General features: G+C 39.4%; 3 protein-coding genes across 4 annotated transcripts; 1 reads left to right on the top strand and 2 right to left on the bottom strand.

Annotated features, from left to right (window-relative positions):
- Positions 1–1,740: 1,740 nt before the first annotated feature.
- Positions 1,741–12,660, bottom strand: rnft2 (ring finger protein, transmembrane 2). Its single transcript, XM_005743068.2, has 10 exons — positions 12,541–12,660; positions 12,387–12,464; positions 11,016–11,527; positions 10,854–10,930; positions 10,100–10,200; positions 9,622–9,775; positions 5,017–5,166; positions 3,632–3,697; positions 3,425–3,526; positions 1,741–2,704 (listed from the first exon to the last, which is right to left on the bottom strand). Exons 2-10 carry the CDS (start codon positions 12,431–12,433, stop codon positions 2,570–2,572), a joined length of 1,344 nt encoding a protein of 447 aa, XP_005743125.1. The 5' UTR covers positions 12,434–12,464; positions 12,541–12,660; the 3' UTR covers positions 1,741–2,569.
- Positions 12,661–12,685: 25 nt separating this feature from the next.
- Positions 12,686–16,926, top strand: spring1 (SREBF pathway regulator in golgi 1). Its single transcript, XM_005743069.1, has 5 exons — positions 12,686–13,323; positions 15,366–15,522; positions 15,620–15,771; positions 16,023–16,136; positions 16,662–16,926. The coding sequence occupies exons 1-5, from the start codon at positions 13,228–13,230 to the stop codon at positions 16,743–16,745; spliced, it is 603 nt and encodes a 200-aa protein (XP_005743126.1). The 5' UTR covers positions 12,686–13,227; the 3' UTR covers positions 16,746–16,926.
- Positions 16,927–17,571: 645 nt separating this feature from the next.
- Positions 17,572–20,451, bottom strand: LOC102207535 (uncharacterized). 2 transcript variants are annotated; one of them, XM_005743067.1, is made up of 3 exons: positions 19,905–20,451; positions 19,662–19,816; positions 17,572–18,919 (listed from the first exon to the last, which is right to left on the bottom strand). In XM_005743067.1, the coding sequence occupies exons 1-3, from the start codon at positions 19,936–19,938 to the stop codon at positions 18,455–18,457; spliced, it is 654 nt and encodes a 217-aa protein (XP_005743124.1). In that variant the 5' UTR covers positions 19,939–20,451; the 3' UTR covers positions 17,572–18,454. The 2 variants fall into 2 exon arrangements, with proteins under 2 accessions (XP_005743124.1, XP_013768810.1); XM_013913356.1 differs by having other exon boundaries at positions 19,996–20,451.
- Between the last annotated feature and the right edge of the window lie 252 nt (positions 20,452–20,703).

The raw sequence follows: 20,703 nt of genomic DNA, 5'->3' as shown, positions 1-20,703 counted from the left end.
GCTGCTTCCAGGTGACTCAACCTGCAGCTCTCGTCGACCCTCGCCGTGCTCCGTGGCTCAACTGCTCGCGTCGCGCCTACGGAGGATCGGGGATAAGCTGGAGAAAAGCTGGGCGACCGAGCGGGCGGACGTCGGCTACAGCTGCGGGGACAGAGGGACGGTGGTGGTAAGCGGACGGGGTCACCTGAAGGAGGGCTTCCTGTGCGTTGCGCTGCACTTCACCGTGCTCGTGCTGTTCGTCGCGAGGCGACACCTGTAGGGCGCGAGGCTGCCTCACCAGCAACAGGTGAGTAAACAGAGTCACGTCACCTGTTCGAGCGCGAAACCACTAAGCCTATCTCAGATTTGGATGAAAATTCATTTAGGCATATTTGTCAAATTGAAACACACACACACACACACACACACACACACTAAATAAATACAAAAATGCTTTTTTTGACGCAGGCCAGGAAAACATTTTCTTTACTACTTCCATCAACTTTTTTGGCCTTTCCCAAATGAAATAATCCATTTTAAGATATAAAAATACATTTAATCTCTCAATATTTGCACAACAACTTTCATCAAGGGACCATAAAAACTGGATAAATAAATTTGGCGATAAAAATGTTTTAAGTATTAGGTAATTATTAAGAGTCGCACTTCTACAGAAAACGAGATGAAATAAATATTAGGATAGAACTGATGCCATTCTCTACATTTCATTTTCAGACGGTGCTAAATAGAAATTATAGCTCTACTGCAGGTTTCACGTTTCTTATAATGCGTCTCAATAAAGTGCGTGTATCTCTATCTCATCATAGACGGTGCCTTTAAGATTATGCATGAGGGAAAGCAACGGGCTCTCATCATTTGCACTTAAAGCAAAGGATGGAGGAGAGTCGGAGGACGCGGTGCAGGAAGAAGTGTGCACAGCGGGTGGAAAAGCGACAAACGAGGAAGCGGGTTAAATTTGTGTTTCAGGAACGGAACTGCGTTTCTGACTATTCTGCATGTGGCATGAAGACTAACTCAGGTCGGATATGGATGCACTATACCGAGCTGAGACGACACCAGCAGCCCTGCAGTCAGTCAGCGGCTATATCTACCCCTACATGACTCTCCAATTCTGTCATCCCATCTACAAGCCGGTGATGTAATCTTCCCCTGGTAGAGTGGAGGGAAAAGCTTACTAATAGTACGCCTTTAAAATTTTCACCTCCCACAATGCGAGTGCATCAGTGAAAACTGGGGTTAAACTCATTAGACCTTCTGTATCTAGGCTACAATTAGTGCAGCAATCCTTAATAATGCACTGAAATGTTTCCAAGCTTCATAATGCACTGTACCTTTTCTTTTTTTTTTTTAAACATAAGCTATAAGTGTAAGCATGTAAATAATGAGAGTGGTTTTTACAGGTGTTTTCTACAGTGTTTAGATGATGTTTACACATTACTCTGCTTTTTTTTTTTTAATCTGTTGGGGGGAGTGTTATGTGGCTTGTTATTATAAAGAAAACTCCTAGGAAGCTATGCTGTTATGCTGTCTGTGATTTCTGCAAAAAAGAAAAAAGCTTTTTTCCCCCTAGTATATTTAATGTAATGTGGGTAAAATTCCTGAAACGGTCTTTTATAAAGTGTATGGTCTTTATACTTTTAAAACATTTCATATGAATTTTTAGCAGTCCTGATAATAAAAAAACGTTTACTGAGATATATTCTTTGTGTCATTGCATTTAGACAAGAAATACACCTGATATTTGAGCTTAAGTGCTTTATTTCAAAACCAATGATCTCAGTGCTTCACTGCGCATTTTCCATATAGTCCTAGAGTCTATTAAGCAGCCCGAGGAAAATTATTCTAAATAAAATACACAGTAACAACATAAATGAGGAATAACAATGGAAGACAATTTACATTGTGGACGATTATCAGATATGTGCCTCTGATGTCAGTGACAATGTATGTACTACATATCAACACTTTTACAATGCACCGTTTATGGTCAGGCTACTTAAACGGCACACACCACCTTGTTCCTTAATCAGTATCTAAATATGCTTATGTTTTACCAACCACAACATCTTCTACCTAAAGAGTACAAACTGATTTTCCATTAAGAATCATTCTGAGACATTTCATTTTCAAATAAAGTCATTTGTAGAACTAAATCAATACATGTGATGAAATTGTAAAGACAACTCAGAGTGTATATTCAGTCACGTTTTACTTTATAACCGCACTTAAAACAAACTCTTATATTAAAAAAAGTCAAATAAAAAGTTACCCATAGATTACAACAGTAGCGAACCATTGAAATTGAGCTCAAGTTTATGTTCCTTTACCACATTGATCATTTCTTTAAACATGTGGCCTCAATCACCAGTTTTATAGGAGATGATTGTTTTTAAATATATTCGATTATGGCCTTCTCAAATGCCTATAAATTTAATGTCCCCAATATATCATGTATTACCCCAATTATTCCTAGCCTGATTTATATAAGACATTTACAGAAACATCACTGTTTACCTGGCTTCAGAGTACAATCACATATCTCTGGATGCTCATGCTATATTATTAGAACTTAATAAATTTGGAAGTGAGCTGAGGTGGTGCCATCCTTCCAGCATCTCAGGGTCTCAATGACAGTAGACCGACACAGTGGACACGTTCTCTCACGATCGAACCACAAACACAAGCATTCCTCGCAGAACACGTGCTGCAGAATAACAAAATCTTCATTTATTTGATGGCAGAAGTGTGACACATACATAGCTAGGATATCTTGCTAAAAATACCAATAAATAAGTAAATTTGTCACTCAAGCTACTCTTGTGAAAACTGCATCTAAAAAAAAATGGACATAGTCACCATGAAATCATCACGGGTTAATGAAGCCTTGTTGTGAAACATTGAGCATACTTGACCCTCCATATGAGCACTTCCGAAACCAGATGTCACAACTGCAGGGAACATCTGACTGTGAAACCATGTGACATAACCATGGAAACAACAAAAGCAATAATCACATGTTAGGCTTGTCCTGCATTATTGCTCTTTTGGATAAAGGGGGCTGTAATTTCAAAAATTAACATCAGTCACTGAACCTAGTGACTGAGCCCTTATTAGAGGATCAAGGAATCTAAAAGCTGTTTGTGACCACAGAGCCCCCCTCTGCTGGCCATTAGAAAGAATGCAGGTTTGGTTTCAGACCCAGAAACTATGTCCATCTTTTATAGAAGTCTATAACATAATTGTTATTTACAGATGATAACAGAGCAACAAAAGTAGGTCATATTAACTTTTAACCACACCCAAGTAACAGTCAGTATATAGTGACATTCAGTGACAACAATTTTGACTTTAAATGAGCCAAATAATTTGCAAAATTTAGATTTTTTTTTTTTTACCATTTTGTTACCAGTTAATGAACCCTTACCTGACAGAGAAGTGCAATGGGGTCTCTAAAATCAGCCTGACAAATAGCACAGACATCACCTGCCTCGCTGCACTGCTGACTGCCAGCTCTCACTCCATAACTCTGGATGACATATGCACAAACACACAAAGGAGTGAAATCTTCTGGATACTCATTTAGATTTTTTATAAATTCTTAAAAAAACAAAAAACAAAACCCACGACTGACCTGGGAGCTGCAGAGCATGACCAAGGCCTTGTGTATTGCAGATATACGTCCGCAGATGTCAAAGGACTGCAAATCCATCAAGATCAAGACAAAGCACAATTATTAAAAAAAAAAAAAAATGGAATTACAGCATCCCTCAGGATTCCCCATTTCATCCAAAATTAGAAAGGACTTAGTTTACAGACATGCAAACAGATTCACAAGTCCATATTTGGGCACACCGCTGCTTTGAAATGAAAACAAAGAAACAAAAATCTATTTTACATAACTGTTCATTTCAACTCTAAAACAACAAAAATGGATTTCTTTTAAGGGCACACCTCAATAACTTAATTTTTATCTCACTGTCTTTATATGAAATAAAGCCATTACAAATTGATCAAAAGTCCAATTTGTTTCAGTTACACACAAACTAGACCTTTGATAACTTCCTCCACCTACAGCCTTCTGGTGTAAGCTCGTTTCTTTGAAGTTCATTCAACTGTTGCCAAGTCATTCAACACCGTTATGACGACAATGACTCAAAGAAGCATTCATATCAGCATGCTGTTATACTAAAGCAAGCCTTGCTTTGCCTGATTCTGGAAAACACCTGTGTGCTGCAACTTGTACATGGAGTACGCACATCCAGGAGATTACCCACGTAACTCAGTCGAACACCCCCATATTTAAGAACTACAACATCTGAATCACTGTTATATTTAAAGAAAGCAGGTCAATAATTGTAACCACACATTGTAGAATGAATAGTCTCAGAGTGTAAATAATCTTTGCATCATCCATAGACTTGCTCATTCATGTTCCATTAATTTTCACTATTTCTGTTCTCCCACAGAATGTCGTGTCCAACTTTTAGTGAGTCATTGCCCAAGAAAGTCTATTTTCTGAGTTTTGAAGTCTTTTTAAAGGCTGACCTTCCTGTGACCATTGACTAAGTTTTCTGCCTTCTTTCTTCCGCTGTCACGGGTCCATGAGCTGAGGTGCATTCTTACTCTGAAACTAATGTTGCTTAAAAACATCATCATTGTCAAATGTGACAATGCTGGGGGTTTTTTTTTTTTCCACCAGTTTTACAGAAATTTGCAGAGGCATTACCTGTCCATACTGAGAACAGCAGACTAAATGGTACTAATGACTTACAATTATTGGGGAGAAAAGAATGGTTGAGGAAAAGTCTGATAATTTTAAATTACCCCTCATCTGGATTCTCTCCCCCTCATACCAATACATGACTGAAAATAATGACTGAATTTTGACAATTTGTTTGCAAAGGAGCACCACTAAAATTCTACCAGAAGTCTAAAAGTAAGTCTTTAGTGGAAACCTTCCATGCAAAACCTAAAAAAAAAAAGGACAAAAACAATTTTGCCCTCAGGTGCTGAAACCTTGCAGAGGCTGTAGATGATGATGAGTGTAGCTCCCAGGAAGTAACTGTTTGAGGGGTCTTCTCCCATAATGTACTTGTACCACAACTGGATGGGAACGAGGGCTCGAAACAGCTGGCTCAGCTCCTCGATCAGCAGGTAGAACTTACCCTGCACAAACACACACAATATTAAAAACTACATCAATAGCTGAGACTTCAATTATTCAGTGTCAGTGACTATATGTGGCCATGTAAACTGAATGGCAGCACTTTTGAAAAAGAAACAAAAAAGACACATAACACAAGTTTCAACTATAAGGAAAAAAAAATATATACCCAGTGGAGACAATATGTATTCTTTGTCTGATCCACTCACTAGCTGTCCAAAAAAGCAAAAAGGACTCAGTAGCTTCAGGGCACTCTTCTATCTAGTTGAGAGCAGTGTGGTATTAAAAGCTTAAAACAGCATGCCTCCAGCCCAAATGTGGCCGCTGTCCAGATCTCAGCAGTTTCACAGCAGTACAAGCAATTTCCTCACACTGCAAGGGAAACTGGCAGCGGCTCTTTCCACCTGCTACCCAGTGCCCACATTAAGCTCAGCCCTATGGGGGCTCGCTAGCTATCTTTAAAGGGCCTCCCTTCCGTAATCACAGAGTAGAAATGTACTTCTGTCCCCACTGCCACAAAGTGTGTTAAGTGAATTGGGGACAGTTAAAAGCGGGGGCGAACAAAACGAAGGCAAACTTGATTCCCCGATTGCCCTGGCTTGCATAATGACTTCCTGGATGATAGCTGACAAAGATTGATGACTGTGGGTAAAGAGGCACAAGCAGCTGGGTAGGCAGGGGAAGTAGACGTCTACTAGCTACTAATTCATCTTCCTTATTGTCCCCTCAGTCTGGCATCCCACAGTGCCCATCACGCCCACGTAAAAACTGTCAAATTTAAAGTTTGGAGATGAGCCAGCCAGTGTGAGTAGCAGATACTGCTCGAGTAGTCCTTAGCTTAGCCATTACTGTACATTTTTATCTACAAGACTGGAATCTACATTACTCAGAAAGGATTGACAAACAAAATGTGTATTCGGTTCTGTCATAGCTTATTCTTACTTCCTTTGACTGGCACATTGTGGGTCATTCTTTTAGGGCTGTTGCAATATCCAATGTTATTTTGGACCTCAAAACAAAAAAGGACGCACTAATATTATCACAATATGAATAAAATAACAGTAATAATAGCGTCACTCAAATTTAGCTATATATAAAATACGAGTGTATGGAGGTGGTAAGAAAGTTACACAAGAAGAACAATTGCAGTGACAGTTACACAGAAACTGCAAGCTGGACAAATCTTATCACTAAAATTAGCCACACAGTTATTCAATTCACCCGAAACATGAATTTACTTTGTTCTATACTGCCTTACATGTAATACAATTTGACTTTGTATGACTGTTCAAACTAAAAAACTTTAACAATGAGATTTAGTTAATAGAACTTACTGGACGCTCCTGTTTGAGTCATTTTTTCCACAGCTACCAAAAGTCTAAAAAGGAAATCTTTCTGGCGCAGGCAGAACAAACATTTAAAATAATTTTTGTGCATTCTTTACCTTCTTTAGTTTATTATTTTTATTTTATTTTTATTATTTTATCTTAACAGAGCTGCATTTCTGTGCAAAGGTCTTGAGCAAATGCTCACTTCTTTATATTGTTCTTCCAAGGAACCAGCCTTTCTTGTCATTTTTTTAAAAGAAAAGTAGTCTTCAGCAAAAGTTTCCCAGGTTTTCTGAAGGTCTTTTAAAGGTTTTCTTTGGGCATTGGCAGCTTTGTTGTGCGGTTCAGTCTTTGTACTCGACCATTTTCAGTTGAACACTTTTCTTGTTTTGTTTTTTAAAAGTGTGTGTCCTTAAAAGAAATGAGGAAAAGTGAAGGGCAAAAGAAGAAGTAAATGCCCTAAAAATGATCTACAGTAGATTACAGTAGCTGAAAGTCATGTTCTTAAGAAATAGAGTAAAAAAAAAATCCAAAGACTCTGTGTCAGGTCTTTGATATGCATACCTGCGATATGCATTTCTTTTATAGTAATTTCTCTACTCTTGGGATTTATTAGGTATATCTTATGTATTTAAAATATATTTAACTCCATATTAGCACGACTGAAATTAGCGACAACTTGATAACACTGAAAATACATGTTTAGTAATTACCCATTAAATAAGATTCAAGCAAAAGCAGTTTTATGAGTCTATGCCTTTAAAACATAACCGTCATGGAACTTCTGATCGCATGCCCGCTATTGCTTGTGCAAACTTGTGCTGACTGCAGTGATTATGTGGAATCATTAGTGTATCCACAGCTGGACACAGTAATGAATCCAAAAGGCAGATTATATGACTTCATGGGGTTCAGAACAGACAGCACTGTCTGGCTTCAATGAGAAAAAAGCTAAGAATTGATGATATAATTGGGGATTACCAAAAATTTTTACGTGTCCCATCACAACTGTGAAGCTTCAATCCGTGTGTGTATATTTGTGTGTTTGTGAGCGGAGGATACAGGTAATGGTCCAGCTCCAGGGAGGGATGACCTCACCTCTGCAATCCCCTCGAGGGCAAATGAGCTCAGTTGCTGGCTGGTGTGGTTCTGATAGGCCTCTAGGTTTGTTTATCAGTGGAAAATTTAATCCTAATACTTTGTAACTCCCCCCTCCTCTACCTCCCATTTAACGCACAAGCACACAACGGGAATACAAGCTGCACCTGTATGGAAATCAAAGTGTGTGTGTATGTGTGCGTGCGCATTTGCAGTCATACTTTGTCGCCTCAGGACAGAAAAAAACCACACAAGCAGACACCCGCACTCACAAGGCTCACCTAAGGAGTACCGTTTAAAACCTAATGAATACAAAACAGCTTCACACTGTGACCCTTTAGCACTTTGTTCACTCAGTGGAGTATTTCATCATAGTTTAGCAAATTTTCTTTTTTCACCTCATGAACCGAGCTTAACAACTTTAAGAGTGAGCACCCTGTAACTTGACGTGTTGTGAACAAGCATGAATACTGCCTTTTGACAGAAACTTGGCTTAGATGTCTTTCAAGTTTGCTATACAATCTTACAACATATACAACCTGGTATTTCATTAATGAGTTAAAGAGAAAGAAAGGTTTTTGATCAAGTTGTTCTAAATCTTAATAATAATAATAATAATTTGCAGTGTGATAATCGAAGAAGAAAAGAATGACATGATCTGGAAAGTAAAGATGCTCAGTTTTGGTAAAGGCCTAATCAAAATTAATCAGTTGTATGGCCAATAATTATAATCTCAATTATTTGATATTTTATGATTTTTCATGAACTTTAACATTTGCATTTGATTCCCTTTTTTTCCAAATACAGGATTTGCTTGGGTTTTAATTAGAAATCGCATGAAAAGCAAACGTGAACGTGGTCAAAGACACAAGTCATCTGGTTGTGAGTTTATGACCCTTCCTGCAAAGTCACCTGGCAGTCGCTCCCTGCCTGCAGCCTCCACTGCAGGAGGCCTGCAGATGAAGGCAACAAGACGACCGAGCTGAATGTGCTTGCAAAGCCAGCGTGGTAGCCATGGGGAGAGAGACTGAGAACATAAAGCCAACAAACAACTGACCGCCAAAAGGGGACACTGTGAGAAATCCCCTGAGACCTTGCAACCATTAAATTGCCTTCCACAAGTTTACCTACCGAAATCTTTTATGTCTATTACTGCTTGTTAACGAAATACTCTTTTTCCATCATCTTGGTCTTAAATGAGCTAAATAATGAGTAAAGTTGAACTTTTAGGGAGGAGCAAAAGAGGACTGCTGTCAAGGAAAGGAGTGCGCTTGATTTTAACACAGACAAAATGATTGCTTTACAGTGAAAATCAAGGCAAAGAAGAATTCATTTTTATCTGTTATATCTGTTCACTGCATCACTATCTGATGAAGAAATCTACAACACTCTTACATCACTCTGACCAGACCTGATGACAGAGTAATGAGCACAGAGTTGCAGATTAAAGCCGCTGCCCAGTCACAGTGGAAGGACCTGGTTGAGATGATTTAGCTACCGGTATCTGACTATTATACCTTCTGGCCACATTCTAAATGAGGTTTTTCAAAAATGTGCAAAATCTGGACGTTTCTATTGGACATCGATCTAAGTGGAAGAAAATTAAAGCAGTGGTCCCCAACCCCCGGGCCACAGACCGGTACCGGTCCGTGAGTCGTTTGGTACCGGGCCGCGAGAGTTGATGTTACTCTCAATGTTGTTGGCGCATTTCAGGAGGACGCTGCTAATAAAGTTACACAATTACACAGTGAATTTGCATTTATTATTATTTTTACAAAATGCCACAGTTTTTTGTCTTGGTCGTATCATCCTCGACACCTTAAAGGCCGGTACGTGAAAACATTGTCTGACATTAAACCAGTCTGTGGCACAAAAAAGGTTAGGGACCGCTGAATTAATGGATACTTATTTCTTAATTTACACTTTCACTGAAATCAAAATGTTGTCTTGGTCTCTGTATCTTTTTTTAACATGAAAAACGTGCATTTTCTGTAAAAAGCTCTAGAAAATGAATGAATCTGGATTTCTTACCCTGGATTTGAATGCCAGGAGAATCTTAGGCAGGAAGAGGACAAAGCATTTCAGGATGATGGTGACGTACTTGAGTACAAAATCTGTGATGCCCACTGCCCAGATCAGATCAAAGAAATCAAAGCTGTTGAGGATGGGCTTGGCAAATATGAGGCTAGAAGAGAAAAAAATAATTACTCAGCGACTTATTGTCAAGGATGGTGTTGCTTACACTTCGTCTAATGACAAACAACAGCAAGAAAAGATGTCAGAACATGTCAGAAACTCTGTGGAAACAAAACAACAAAACAAACAAAAATACTCACAGGACAAGATCAGACAAGAACGGGAACACTGCCTGAAGGAAATGGAAGTAAAAATAAAACGCACAACATAAAAATGAATGGGGAAAAACCTAAATGTATATGTAGAAAAAATAAAATAAAATGGCAGGCAAAGAAACACAGAACTACTAGAAAAGTCTTTGCTGGTACACTACCTGTTGTGCAGCTCTTCATGACTAAATGTGTAGTAGATATACACGATGTTCCCTCCAAGGAACATGATGATCCATAGAGCAACAAATACAGAACGTTCCTCCTGGTAACAGAAACACATAGAGGGATTTCAAGCAACATGCACCATACATTTCTTGTAAATGTGCTGTAAGGTGCTAGTATTTCAAATAATGCTGCAAACTAACAGAATGCTTGGTGTGTTATGAGTTTGTTTGAATGTGAAAGAGCATGTATACATAGACATCTCTCACATAAAAAGTCAATTTTAAAAGGTATTTCAGCGATTATACACCAAATTGATTTATCATGTTTAGAATAAGACTTATTCAGCACGTATATTTTTCTTATGCTCATCAAGACCAACGACGATGATGAATTAATCTACCTAAAAAATCTTCTGTCTACCAAAAAATGATTACACTTATTTTATTTTTACAATACAGCTCTGTTGTAGTCCAATTGTTATTGAAATGGCACTACGTTACATTTAACACACAATATCGTCAAAAAATGGATCAGTGCATTCTGTTTTACCATCACTAAAAATATTATTTAATAATAATTACTAATTTAACATCATTTAACAGTTTTATTAAGTATAATAAAGAGAAATAAGGAACATAATTACATCTTTCAGTAATAATTGCTGTGCTAAAACGTGTTTGGAAAACGTTAGCGTGAATCTGATCTAAGAATAAAATAGCTATACTTCTTGGATTTTGTTCTACCCTTTACCCGTAATGATACTTGGTGCCTTAAAGTGGAATTGGCATAGGCAAACGTGCTGGCCATCCCCACGCATACAGCAATTCCTGCGAGAGAGGTGCAATATCATCAGTGCATGAGAGGTACCGTTAAACAATCTTAGCCACATTAGTCCTCCACAAGCTGAAATACCTAGTTTATGCTGAAAGCAGACTTTAGCCAACAAAATAAGGATGAAGGGGAAGCCTCTCTGTAGCCAGGTGACCACTGCTTTCAACTCAGACAAAGCTGGGGCTGGGGTGGACTGGTCTTCCTGGGCCTCCTCCCTGGAGCTGTGCCTTTCTGAGCCAGCTGCTGTGGTAGCCTGTTGGAGCAGGGACGAGGTCCTATGCTGAAGGGGCTGATGGTGGAAGTGGTGATGGTGATGATGGTGCTGAGGTGGCCGAGGGAGAAAAGGTCCACCCTCTGTGCGATGGGGCCCCCCTTCCTCTCTGGATGATGCTGTCATCTGGATAAAAACTTCAGGGGGAGAGCCCAAGACTAAGCCGGCTGCCTGGAATTGGGCAGAGGAGACAGAGCTGGAGGGGACACCAACAAGGCCGGAGAAGATCTGCTGGGGAGAAGCGGGTGATTCAGGCTTCAGGCAGTCAAACACACCACCCTCATCCAGGCTGCTTTCCGATCCCAGAGTTTGGCTTCGGCTCCTAAATGGAGAAAAATTGCACGTAGTATAGTATGCAGTCTTTGAATAATCATCAGCATCTTAATCTGTGTAGTGTGTTCTCCAATTATCAGAAAACCTCTAGGGACAAAGATGCGTTTTTCTTTTACTCCAAGTCACAGATATTAAATTGAGACTGATGATAAAACTTGATGAGTTTGGCTTTCGGTTGCAGTTTTTCTTAAACAGGGGTTAAATGAAGAAGCCTAAAGCTCCCTCTTCAGAGCCACGTCCTCTAGCTCTTCTGCTGGGGACACTGAGACATTCCCAAGCCAGCTCAGAGACATAATCTCTTGAGCGTACCCTGGGTCTTCCCCAAGGCCTCCTCACAGTAGGGGATGCCCCAAACACCTCACCCAGGAGGCATTCAGGTGGTCCAGATGTCAGATGCCCAAACAACTTCAACTGATTCATTCATTGCAGAGGAGTAAAAGCTTTATTCTGAGTTCCTCCTGTATGACCGAGGTCTTTAGTATGTCTCTAAAGGCCGGCCTGAGCGCCATTCATTTCCGCTGCCAGTATGTTGCTCACTGAATTATTGAACTAAACGCGTTTGGAGCTCCAATTTTTTATTCTGGCAAAATGAAATGATGCTGATCTATAACACCTTGCAGTAAAAAGGCTTTAACTCCTTTTGTTTTGTGCTGAGAGTAATTAAGAGTTATAAGGCAACAAATGGAGGAAGGCCAAACTCAAAGTGTTGCAACAATGTTGGAAAGCACATATAACCTACAATTGCAAATATGTGGCCTTGCCAAAACTACCAAGAAAGCATACAGGCGGTGCAGGCAGAAGGGGTGACAAAAGCATCTGTGCATTTGTGCAGCACCTCCTTTCCCCACCTTTCAGAGGGCATGCCATCCGTGTTGCTGCTGTGTCTCCTCTGCATGGCATACCGATCATCACCACATGGTCCAGTCCTGTAAACGCACAAATCCACAGTATCATCACCAGTATGTGATTCACAGAAGTGACCAAAAATATAAACCACTTTACCTGAATTAATGCGGTGTACTGGACTACAGCTCTTGTCATGGTTGTTGTAAATGGTTAGCTAGACAGCTGCTGCTGCTGCCCAGACGATCCGCTCGGGAAACTTCCGGTGTGGCGTCACTAAGACCGCCATCTACCAATCAGCACCTTCTTTCCGACCACATTACATCCGTGCTGGGGATTTGTTTTGCTGATGCTGGATGTCAGATTTTGCTGAAAAAAAAATCCCACCGTTTCTTCTTACTAGACATAATTTTGGACATGATCGAATTATTATCTACAGAGGAGACGAAGAAGCGTTATTAAACAGCGTCATAGCTTATTGGTTATCGCTCCTCATTATTTATCTAGCAACACCGAGAGCAGACGGCGCTAGCTAGCAGGCTAACAAAGCTGGCATTTACAGTGAAACACTTAGCTTGCATGTCCAGCGCGTAATTCGGTAGTTTCAAAACATTATATTTAAAGGTTGCTATTGTGAGTTTAAGAGTTAAAACATGGGTTAGCTAGAGTTAGCTATTTTCCGTCTATGTCCTATATTTGCATTTTTACCACCAACTGAGCTAGCTTTACATTATTTACAGTTAGCCTTTTCATATTCCTGAAAATTGAAGACAGCCAGAGAACTGCTATCCGTGGAGGTTTGATGTGTTGGGCTGTCACTTGCATTTCCCCAAAGCAAGCCATGCTATGATGGTGCTACGGCGGCTACTGAGAAAGCGCTGGGTGCTGGGAGTTGTCTTTGGACTCTCCCTCATCTACTTTCTGACCAGCACACTCAAACAGGTACAGAAACTCACACTGAGATAAGTCGATTACAGAAAAAAACATGCAAGAGGAAAAAAAGATCTAGTCACTTTCTTTTTTCTTTGCTTTGTAAAAACAAAAAAACACACTACATGCCAATTCTAAGTAGGAAACCAAACATACACGCATTAGTAGGGAGCTGTATATCCAAGCTTCTACCTTGTCCAAATAACTATTCTTCTGAATAATCACAATTTGTGGCATTATTTTTTGAAAGTGTAGCTGGGTCTAATATTACAGACCTTTACCAGCATCTAAACAATAATTTCTGCCCACTTTTTTGACAGATTTCTAAATGAAAATGTTTGTGCTTTCTGTTTTGTGTGTGTATGTGTTCCTCAAGCTTGGGTCCTCTACCAGCAGCCCGAGAATGTGAGGGCTCTGATCTTAGCTGTTCCTATGACTGCACTCTTCTGGACAGGCCTCTGATGGTCAGCCTGCAGTCTGCTGGAGCCACTATTCAATTTTGGGGTTTACAGCTCGTATCACTGGGGCCACTTGACTTTTCCTTCCACGTCTGCTTCAGTTGTTCCTTCAGCTTCTCAGTTTTCTCATGCTTTCTTTTTGAAGTTGTTGTCCCATGGGATAGAGACATTTGCAGTCTCCTGCTTTTTGTCAGCCACCACTTTCTGTGTGGCTGGCCATCAGCTTCTTCTCTATCCTGAAAGTCCCACAGGGTCTTAGCCCTGCAGTTTTCAGCCAGCAGGTATTAGTAGACTTCTAAAACACATGCGCATAGATATTCTCGTACACTATCCCAGCCACTTGATAGGTCCTCTCAATGTATGTTGTCCCTTCTTGCATCTTAGATTCTGCCGCAGTGTGCTGGATAGTTCTAGGAAGCCTTTGCACAGTCTGCAGCTTGGCTTCTGTCAGCTGTGGTAGACCCCTGCCTCTATGGATCTGGTGCTTAGAGCCTATTCTTGTGATGCCATGAGCTGCCTCTGTGCTGTCCTTTAAGTCTCTAGCCACTGGTAGGATTTCTTGATGCCAGCCACTTCCTCCATCTGTTGATGGTACACCCCATTTAGGGGCTTGGTCTTGTATGATAGCTCCTCTTGTTCCTCATCACCAGCTGCCTTCAGCCAGCTGAAGACCTCATAGAGCAGCTTAACTTGGGGGCTCTCTGTCCGATGCATTAACGGAGGCTCCACGTTTCTTCCTGGATTGTGGCTCTGACACTCATTAATCCTCTTTATTCCTCTCTCTGTTGCTCATAGAGCCTCAGGGTGATGGCCTTTGGGTGGAGAACTCATCAGTGGCACCTGTGGCCCTCTCATTATTATTATTATTATTATTATTATTATTATCCGATGACTACCATTGAGCTGACCGTTCTGCCTCCTGGCAGCTCCACCTCTTCAGTCCAGATCACCTTTACTTTCTTTCTAACCATTCAGCCACACACTCACTCAGTCTGAATGACACCTTAATGTCTAGAGTCTCGGATTACTGCTGCACCAGTAGCTGGTGCTTTGACCCAGCTACTGGTCAACGTACCCGTTATTTCCAATGCTGTGCTCATGTGCGGACTCATGTGCCTATTCAGTTTGGTTACGGTGATGCTGCGCAGGATCTTTGCTTTTCCTTGAACTGCACTTTTCTGGACAAAGATGTCGGTTTTCATTCCTGGAATCTGCTTTTTCACTGCCCAGAGTGTTCAGATCATCAAAGTGACCACTGTTCCCCTCTCCTTGTACATCTTCTCTGGCTCTTCTCTCAGCCCTTGGTATTTCTCAAGCTTCTCGTGTTTCTTCATCCTGATGTTGCTATTGCTTGGTATTGCTACTGCTGGGTATTGCTACATCGATCACTATGGCCTTCTTACTCTACTTGTCTTCTACATTGTTGAAACAGTGGCTATAGTTTCTCAAAACATTACTGTTATTGACAGATATTATCTGTCAGAATAATAATATAGTGAATTTAGAATAGGGTTATATGCACAACCATATTCTGAAATTTATGTTGCTCTTCATTAGCTTTCCATGACCCGTTTCTTGTATGTGTGCATTTTTCAGGAGGAGCGGACCATACGAGACCGAACACTCTTAGAAGTTAGAGATTCAGATCATCGCATCCCCTGGAAAGTCCGCTTTAACCTGGGGAACAGCAGCCGACAGATCACTCAGTGTAGAAATTCCATCCAGGGCAAGACACTGCTTACAGACGAACTTGGTGAGTAATAAATCTATTACTCACCACCATACAGTGATAACACATCGGATGTAGCCTGTAACCAGTTCTTATCATAATCTGCATTAATGTTTTACAGGATATGTCTGTGAGAGAAAAGACTTGCTCGTTAATGGCTGCTGTAACGTCAATGCTCCCAGCACCAGACAGTACATATGTAAAAGTTGCCTGGCCAATGGATGCTGTAGCATCTATGAGTATTGCGTGTCATGCTGTCTCCAGCCCGATAAGGTAATCTGTCACATCAAGGGCCTTCAGGATCATCGCGTTTAACTTTCATCGGAAAAGGCATATCTGCCCACATGCTGTGCACCTTTGCATGCACACATTTGAAACCAAAGATATCATTTAAAATTGCATATTGAGTTTGCATTTTAAGCAAAGCAGTGCATGCAATGGGAACAGATAATAAATCTAAGTGATTATAAATCTATACATGCTTTTGTACATGTTCAATTTCTTTTCTTTCTATTTTTGTTTAGCAACTTCTTCTTGAGCGCTTCCTGAATCGTGCAGCTGAAGGTTTCCAGAATCTTTTCACTGCTGTCGAGGATCATTTTGAGTTGTGTCTGGCCAAGTGTAGGACATCTTCACAAGTATGTTAAGTTAAACAGAAGAAACAAACATGAATTGTTAGATTTTCCAAACCAGTTTTAAAGTGTTGACCCATACAAATCATAATAACAATAACTGTAATCATTTGGAAACAAAGGAATAGTGAAATTAGTAGTCTGGCGGATATGCAGCAACACTTACCCTTATCTCTTGACATTCAAAGTCGATATTTTGCTCATACATTTATCTGTATATTTTTCAGACAGTTGTTGACAAAAGATACGCTTTTATTTGAACTTGATGCATCACTATGACACATAATGATTTTCTCATGAATTTCCTGAGACAGTTGGTTCATTTAGAAATTTGAAAAACTCCCCAAAATAAAAATAAATAAAAAACAGAAACAAAACTGATTCTCGGCTAATCTCATTGTAAATCACTGAATCTGCACAAGCTTTGAATATTTTCAGTACTGTGAAAGTACCGGTATTGAGAAGAGCAATATAAGTGCTTTGTGAAAAAACTTTTTCGTTTGTCTCATTTCTATTTTTCCCCTTCTCCAGAGCGTTCAACATGAAAACACGTACCGAAACCCTCAAGCAAAGTACTGCTATGGTGAGAGTCCTCCAGAACTTCTGCCTGTATGAGCCTATTTGACTTGCTTCTGGTGTTTAGTAATCGAAGAGCAATGGAATAGCAATTGACAAATAAGGGTGTTTGTTGAAGAGATGGTGCATATGAAATGCTTGGACAATTTTGCAATATTGTGGCAAAGAGATGAAGGAATGCAAGACCAACCTCAAAAAGGACAAAATGCTGTATGCTTTTTTTTTTTTCTTTTTTTAAATTATTTACACTTCATAAGTGCATAATACGCTTTATCCGTTCATCCGTGATGATCATCAGGTCTACTTAGCAGGCAGCTCATCCATCAACATTTGCTTCAAACAAGTCATAAAGTCATGTCATGAAATCAAACGAACCTTTCTGTTTTGTTCTGAACATTTTAAAATGGCAAAGAATGTGTCCTAACCTCTGTGTATAGTGCATGCAGATGAAATGCTTATTTAATAAAAGGGACTGTGAAACTGAATGAGTTTCTGCTTTTTTCTCTCTGAATGGTGACATGTAGATTTTGTAGTAGTGTGGTTTAAATGGCAGTTTAACTCTCTAGCAGGTTTTATTTAACTGAAATAACAGTGGTAGATAGCAATGTCATGCATTCAAATTTTATTAAGCTTGTGGGTCTAAAGCACCAGGAAGAAAATCAAACAAGACATCATTTTGAAATAACAGCTTTTTTTTTATTTATTTATTTTTTTAAAAATTAATAGTTATGGTGAATAAATATAAGTTCCACAGAAAAGAAAGATAATGCAAGGAATTTCAGGATAAATAACAGTAAAAAAAATCAAAATTTGATTAAAAGTTCTTGAAAATATAGAAACATTTAATATAACTTGATTGTTTTTTATGTGGAGTCCAAACTAATAGCTCTCTGTAAGTTATTGCTATCTGTTTCTTTCTACCTCAGGCAATGTAGCCCCCACACATGGGATAGTTGGTCAGAGCAAAACAATTAATCAATGTGAAGGCTGAGGAAAACAAACTGTCATAATTAGGAGATGTATTAGAGCCATTTCTCATTTTCCTGGTTGGCAAGTTGATTAATTACTGCCACAAGGGAACATGTTGATTGCTTTGAGCTATCAGGTTTGGAACAAAGACATTTCCGATAACGCTTTTATGGTAGCAACATGACGTTTTGGTAAACGGAGATATTTGCTTTATTAGAATTTGTTGAGATGGTTGTTATCATTCACACCTGTGATATCAAATGTGAAGCGTCAAATAGCAGCCAGCTAGAAAAAGATCCAGCTGTTAGCGCAGCAGTACTGGGGTTTACATTTGTTAAGAGGTGCCGATTGGTGGATTTGGGTGATAGCAGACAAAAGCAGCGATTTTCACCTTTTTTTTGTCTGTCAGGTTTAAGCTTGGATAATTGCTTCCCCAGTTGTGCCTTACTTATGTTGTCGATTAGACATTTGCATGTACTTTCTCATTTAAAATAATAAGAACAGCTCAATTTTCCAAAATATCAAAGTACACCCTTCATAAATTTTATTTTAAAAAAAACCTCTTTGGCTGTTTTAACCATGTCGGTTGTTATGTTTGTACTGAAATATCAGATATATTATAGAGAGAGACACTGTAAAGATCCTTAATGCATAACAGCATACTGAATGCATGAAAAAGTAGCATTTAAAAGTCTTGGACGGGGGTGGGGGGGCTAAAGAAAAGCTGCCACAAACTATAACCGCATTTTCACCACAAACTCAGCTAAACTTGTTCATAATCAGAGCAGGTATCCACTCCCCTCCAGGTACTTATGAGGCTGGGTCTTTGTTACTTTACCTTTCCCCATTTTTGTTCCTTTAACATATGAAACAAACATTTGCTCCAGCCATACCAGGTAATCCCCGGCTGCCTTTAGCAGGGTATGACTCCACTGTTTCCTCTCAAATACTTGTTTAGGCATTTTAGGTGGTGATGGCTTTGAGGGACATGTACTTTTAAAGATGATGTTTATACAATTTGCAAGCATTTTAATCCTGGCAATGGTTTCCTCTAGCTTCTTGTGAAGTGAAACGTTTTGAGGATTCAGGTTGTTTTTCTGGTCCTCCAAGATGTCATTTAGACCTTCATACATGAAGCGCAAGCTGCAATGAACTTTTGTCCAATTAGGAGGAAAGCTCTTCTGGACGTGGAGCTCAGGGAAGCCAGGTAACCAAATACCAAGGTGTTTTCCATTGGCTTCATCCTAAAAAAAAAGACAAGAGTGAGGCGAGGAGATTTTGAAGACGTGTGTTGCTCATCCCATGAATACGCAGCTAATCTCTTAAACTGCCTCTGAAAGGTCATGCAAAGCATCTCAGCATGAATCTATACCACAGCAAAAGAAGAAACTTAACACTAGATTTAATCAAACGATGTGTTTTTAAACCCATTATATACACAAAAAATCTGTGTCTCCTGAGATTGTTCAGGCAATAGAAATAACAACTTTTTCTGTCCTCACAAAAATATTCCTCCAATCCCCCACAAGGACATGTCTTGTTTATTTTGTAAGAACCAGAAAAAAATACCCAGTTAGTTTAGTTAGTTAGTTTTCTGGCTGATGCGCTTTCATAGATAAAACTTGTTTAATCTACACCTGAGATGTAATTCTGTTAAAAAAAAAAAAAGCAGACATCTTAATAGCAACAAAGTGCAATTTAACTGAAACTGTTTCAAAGAATGACTACAGAATTGCTATGGTACTGGCACTAAAAGTGTCTTAATCTGGAGTAACACACTCTAGAAATGAAGGCTGTGACACAGCACTACTCAGCAGAGCTTTGGGAGCTGCACTGTTTTTGCGAAATTTAAGTGATAGAAAAATTCAGACTACCTCCCCACAGCTATTGCGTCATCCAAGCACGCTGGCAGATTGCAAATAGCGTCACAAAACCACTTCTCTGGGTTGCACTGGTGAGAAAATGAATAGTTTTAAAGTTACTTACAAAGCATCTCAAGCTTTCATTGACCAAGCTTTCGGTCAGGGCTGTCAGGTGTTTGGGACTGCACGATGCACCTGCAGCATGTTTCTTTGGTGCAAGTTGTGCATCCAAGCCGTGCATCAGAATCGCCATCCAGATACAAGCCAGTTTCAGAAAACCTGTAAACCAAGTGTACAATCACAACATTTTAAGTTTGGTGTACTTTCTCATACAAACTACTTCACATTGTTGCATGGTATACTGTACCTGCTCTATATTCTCCCATTGTAATTCTCCTCATAGTTTACTGTGACAAGGGCAGTAGGTGTGTGAAATATAATTTTGCCCTATCGCTTACTTAACCATATCCTCTGATGAAGAAAGTCAACCACTGAACCAATCAATTCAGTTTCTTCTGGCAGGTCACCACCTCTTCCACCAAAGGAAATTACTGATGATGATGATAAGTATTCTCTAGACTCTAGAACAGTTAGATTATAGAGTTGAAAACTAAAAAAAAGAGAAAAAAAAAGAAAAGAAAAACTGATATTAAAAGATAAATGGGTTAGTTTCTCTGCAAAAATTTAAAAAAGGAGACTAAGAAACTAGGTTGTAGATAGCAAGGGTATATTTTAAAAACTGGCTGCTATTTGTCTTATATGAGCTACATAACATAAGTGAAATTGTAGTTTGTGTAAGTGTGAAATGCATGATTATTTCTTAGTTTTTAAATGAGCTTTCTTTAGCTTACGTAAGTAGTTTAGCAAGAATTCTGTGATGACATATGTACTCTATGAAATATTCTATAAATGAGTCATGCAGTACTGCGTAGATGCAGCTAACCACAGCCCAACAGTTTTGACTAGTTTCATGTCCTGAGTAAAATTTTAACTCAACCCTGTTGGTTGATCTCACAAGCAAATCAGAGGGAGAAGAATTTGAAATGCAGCTCAATTCAAAACGCTGAAGTTGGATTAAAAGTAAAATTTTTGTATTTACAAAACACAAACGACTCTTTCCCAGCGTAAGTTAAAACAAAACAAAACAACGAGCTGATGAATCTGAA

This window comes from Pundamilia nyererei, unplaced genomic scaffold (genome assembly GCF_000239375.1).
Source record: "Pundamilia nyererei isolate P.nyererei 1_Seehausen unplaced genomic scaffold, PunNye1.0 scaffold00127, whole genome shotgun sequence".
Lineage (NCBI taxonomy): Eukaryota > Metazoa > Chordata > Actinopteri > Cichliformes > Cichlidae > Pundamilia > Pundamilia nyererei.
The sequence above is the reverse complement of the archived record's forward strand: the minus strand, read 5'-3'. Positions and strand labels throughout refer to the sequence as shown.

Bases quoted from the DNA above. Each gene is read 5' to 3' on its own strand.
- spring1 (XM_005743069.1), top strand. From the start codon at position 13,228: ATGATGGTGCTACGGCGGCTACTGAGAAAGCGCTGGGTGCTGGGAGTT. The intron at 13,324-15,365 runs GTACAGAAACTC...TGCATTTTTCAG, and splicing joins TGACCAGCACACTCAAACAG to GAGGAGCGGACCATACGAGA. The intron at 16,137-16,661 runs GTATGTTAAGTT...CCCCTTCTCCAG, and splicing joins AGTGTAGGACATCTTCACAA to AGCGTTCAACATGAAAACAC.
- rnft2 (XM_005743068.2), bottom strand. From the start codon at position 12,433: ATGCAGAGGAGACACAGCAGCAACACGGATGGCATGCCCTCTGAAAG. The intron at 11,528-12,386 runs GTGGGGAAAGGA...TTCTCCATTTAG, and splicing joins GATGGCATGCCCTCTGAAAG to GAGCCGAAGCCAAACTCTGG. The intron at 3,527-3,631 runs GTCAGTCGTGGG...TATGTCATCCAG, and splicing joins TCATGCTCTGCAGCTCCCAG to AGTTATGGAGTGAGAGCTGG.
- LOC102207535 (XM_005743067.1), bottom strand. From the start codon at position 19,938: ATGAGGAGAATTACAATGGGAGAATATAGAGCAG. The intron at 19,817-19,904 runs GTACAGTATACC...CTTGGTTTACAG, and splicing joins AATGGGAGAATATAGAGCAG to GTTTTCTGAAACTGGCTTGT. The intron at 18,920-19,661 runs GTAAGTAACTTT...CTTTTTTTTTAG, and splicing joins ATGAAAGCTTGAGATGCTTT to GATGAAGCCAATGGAAAACA.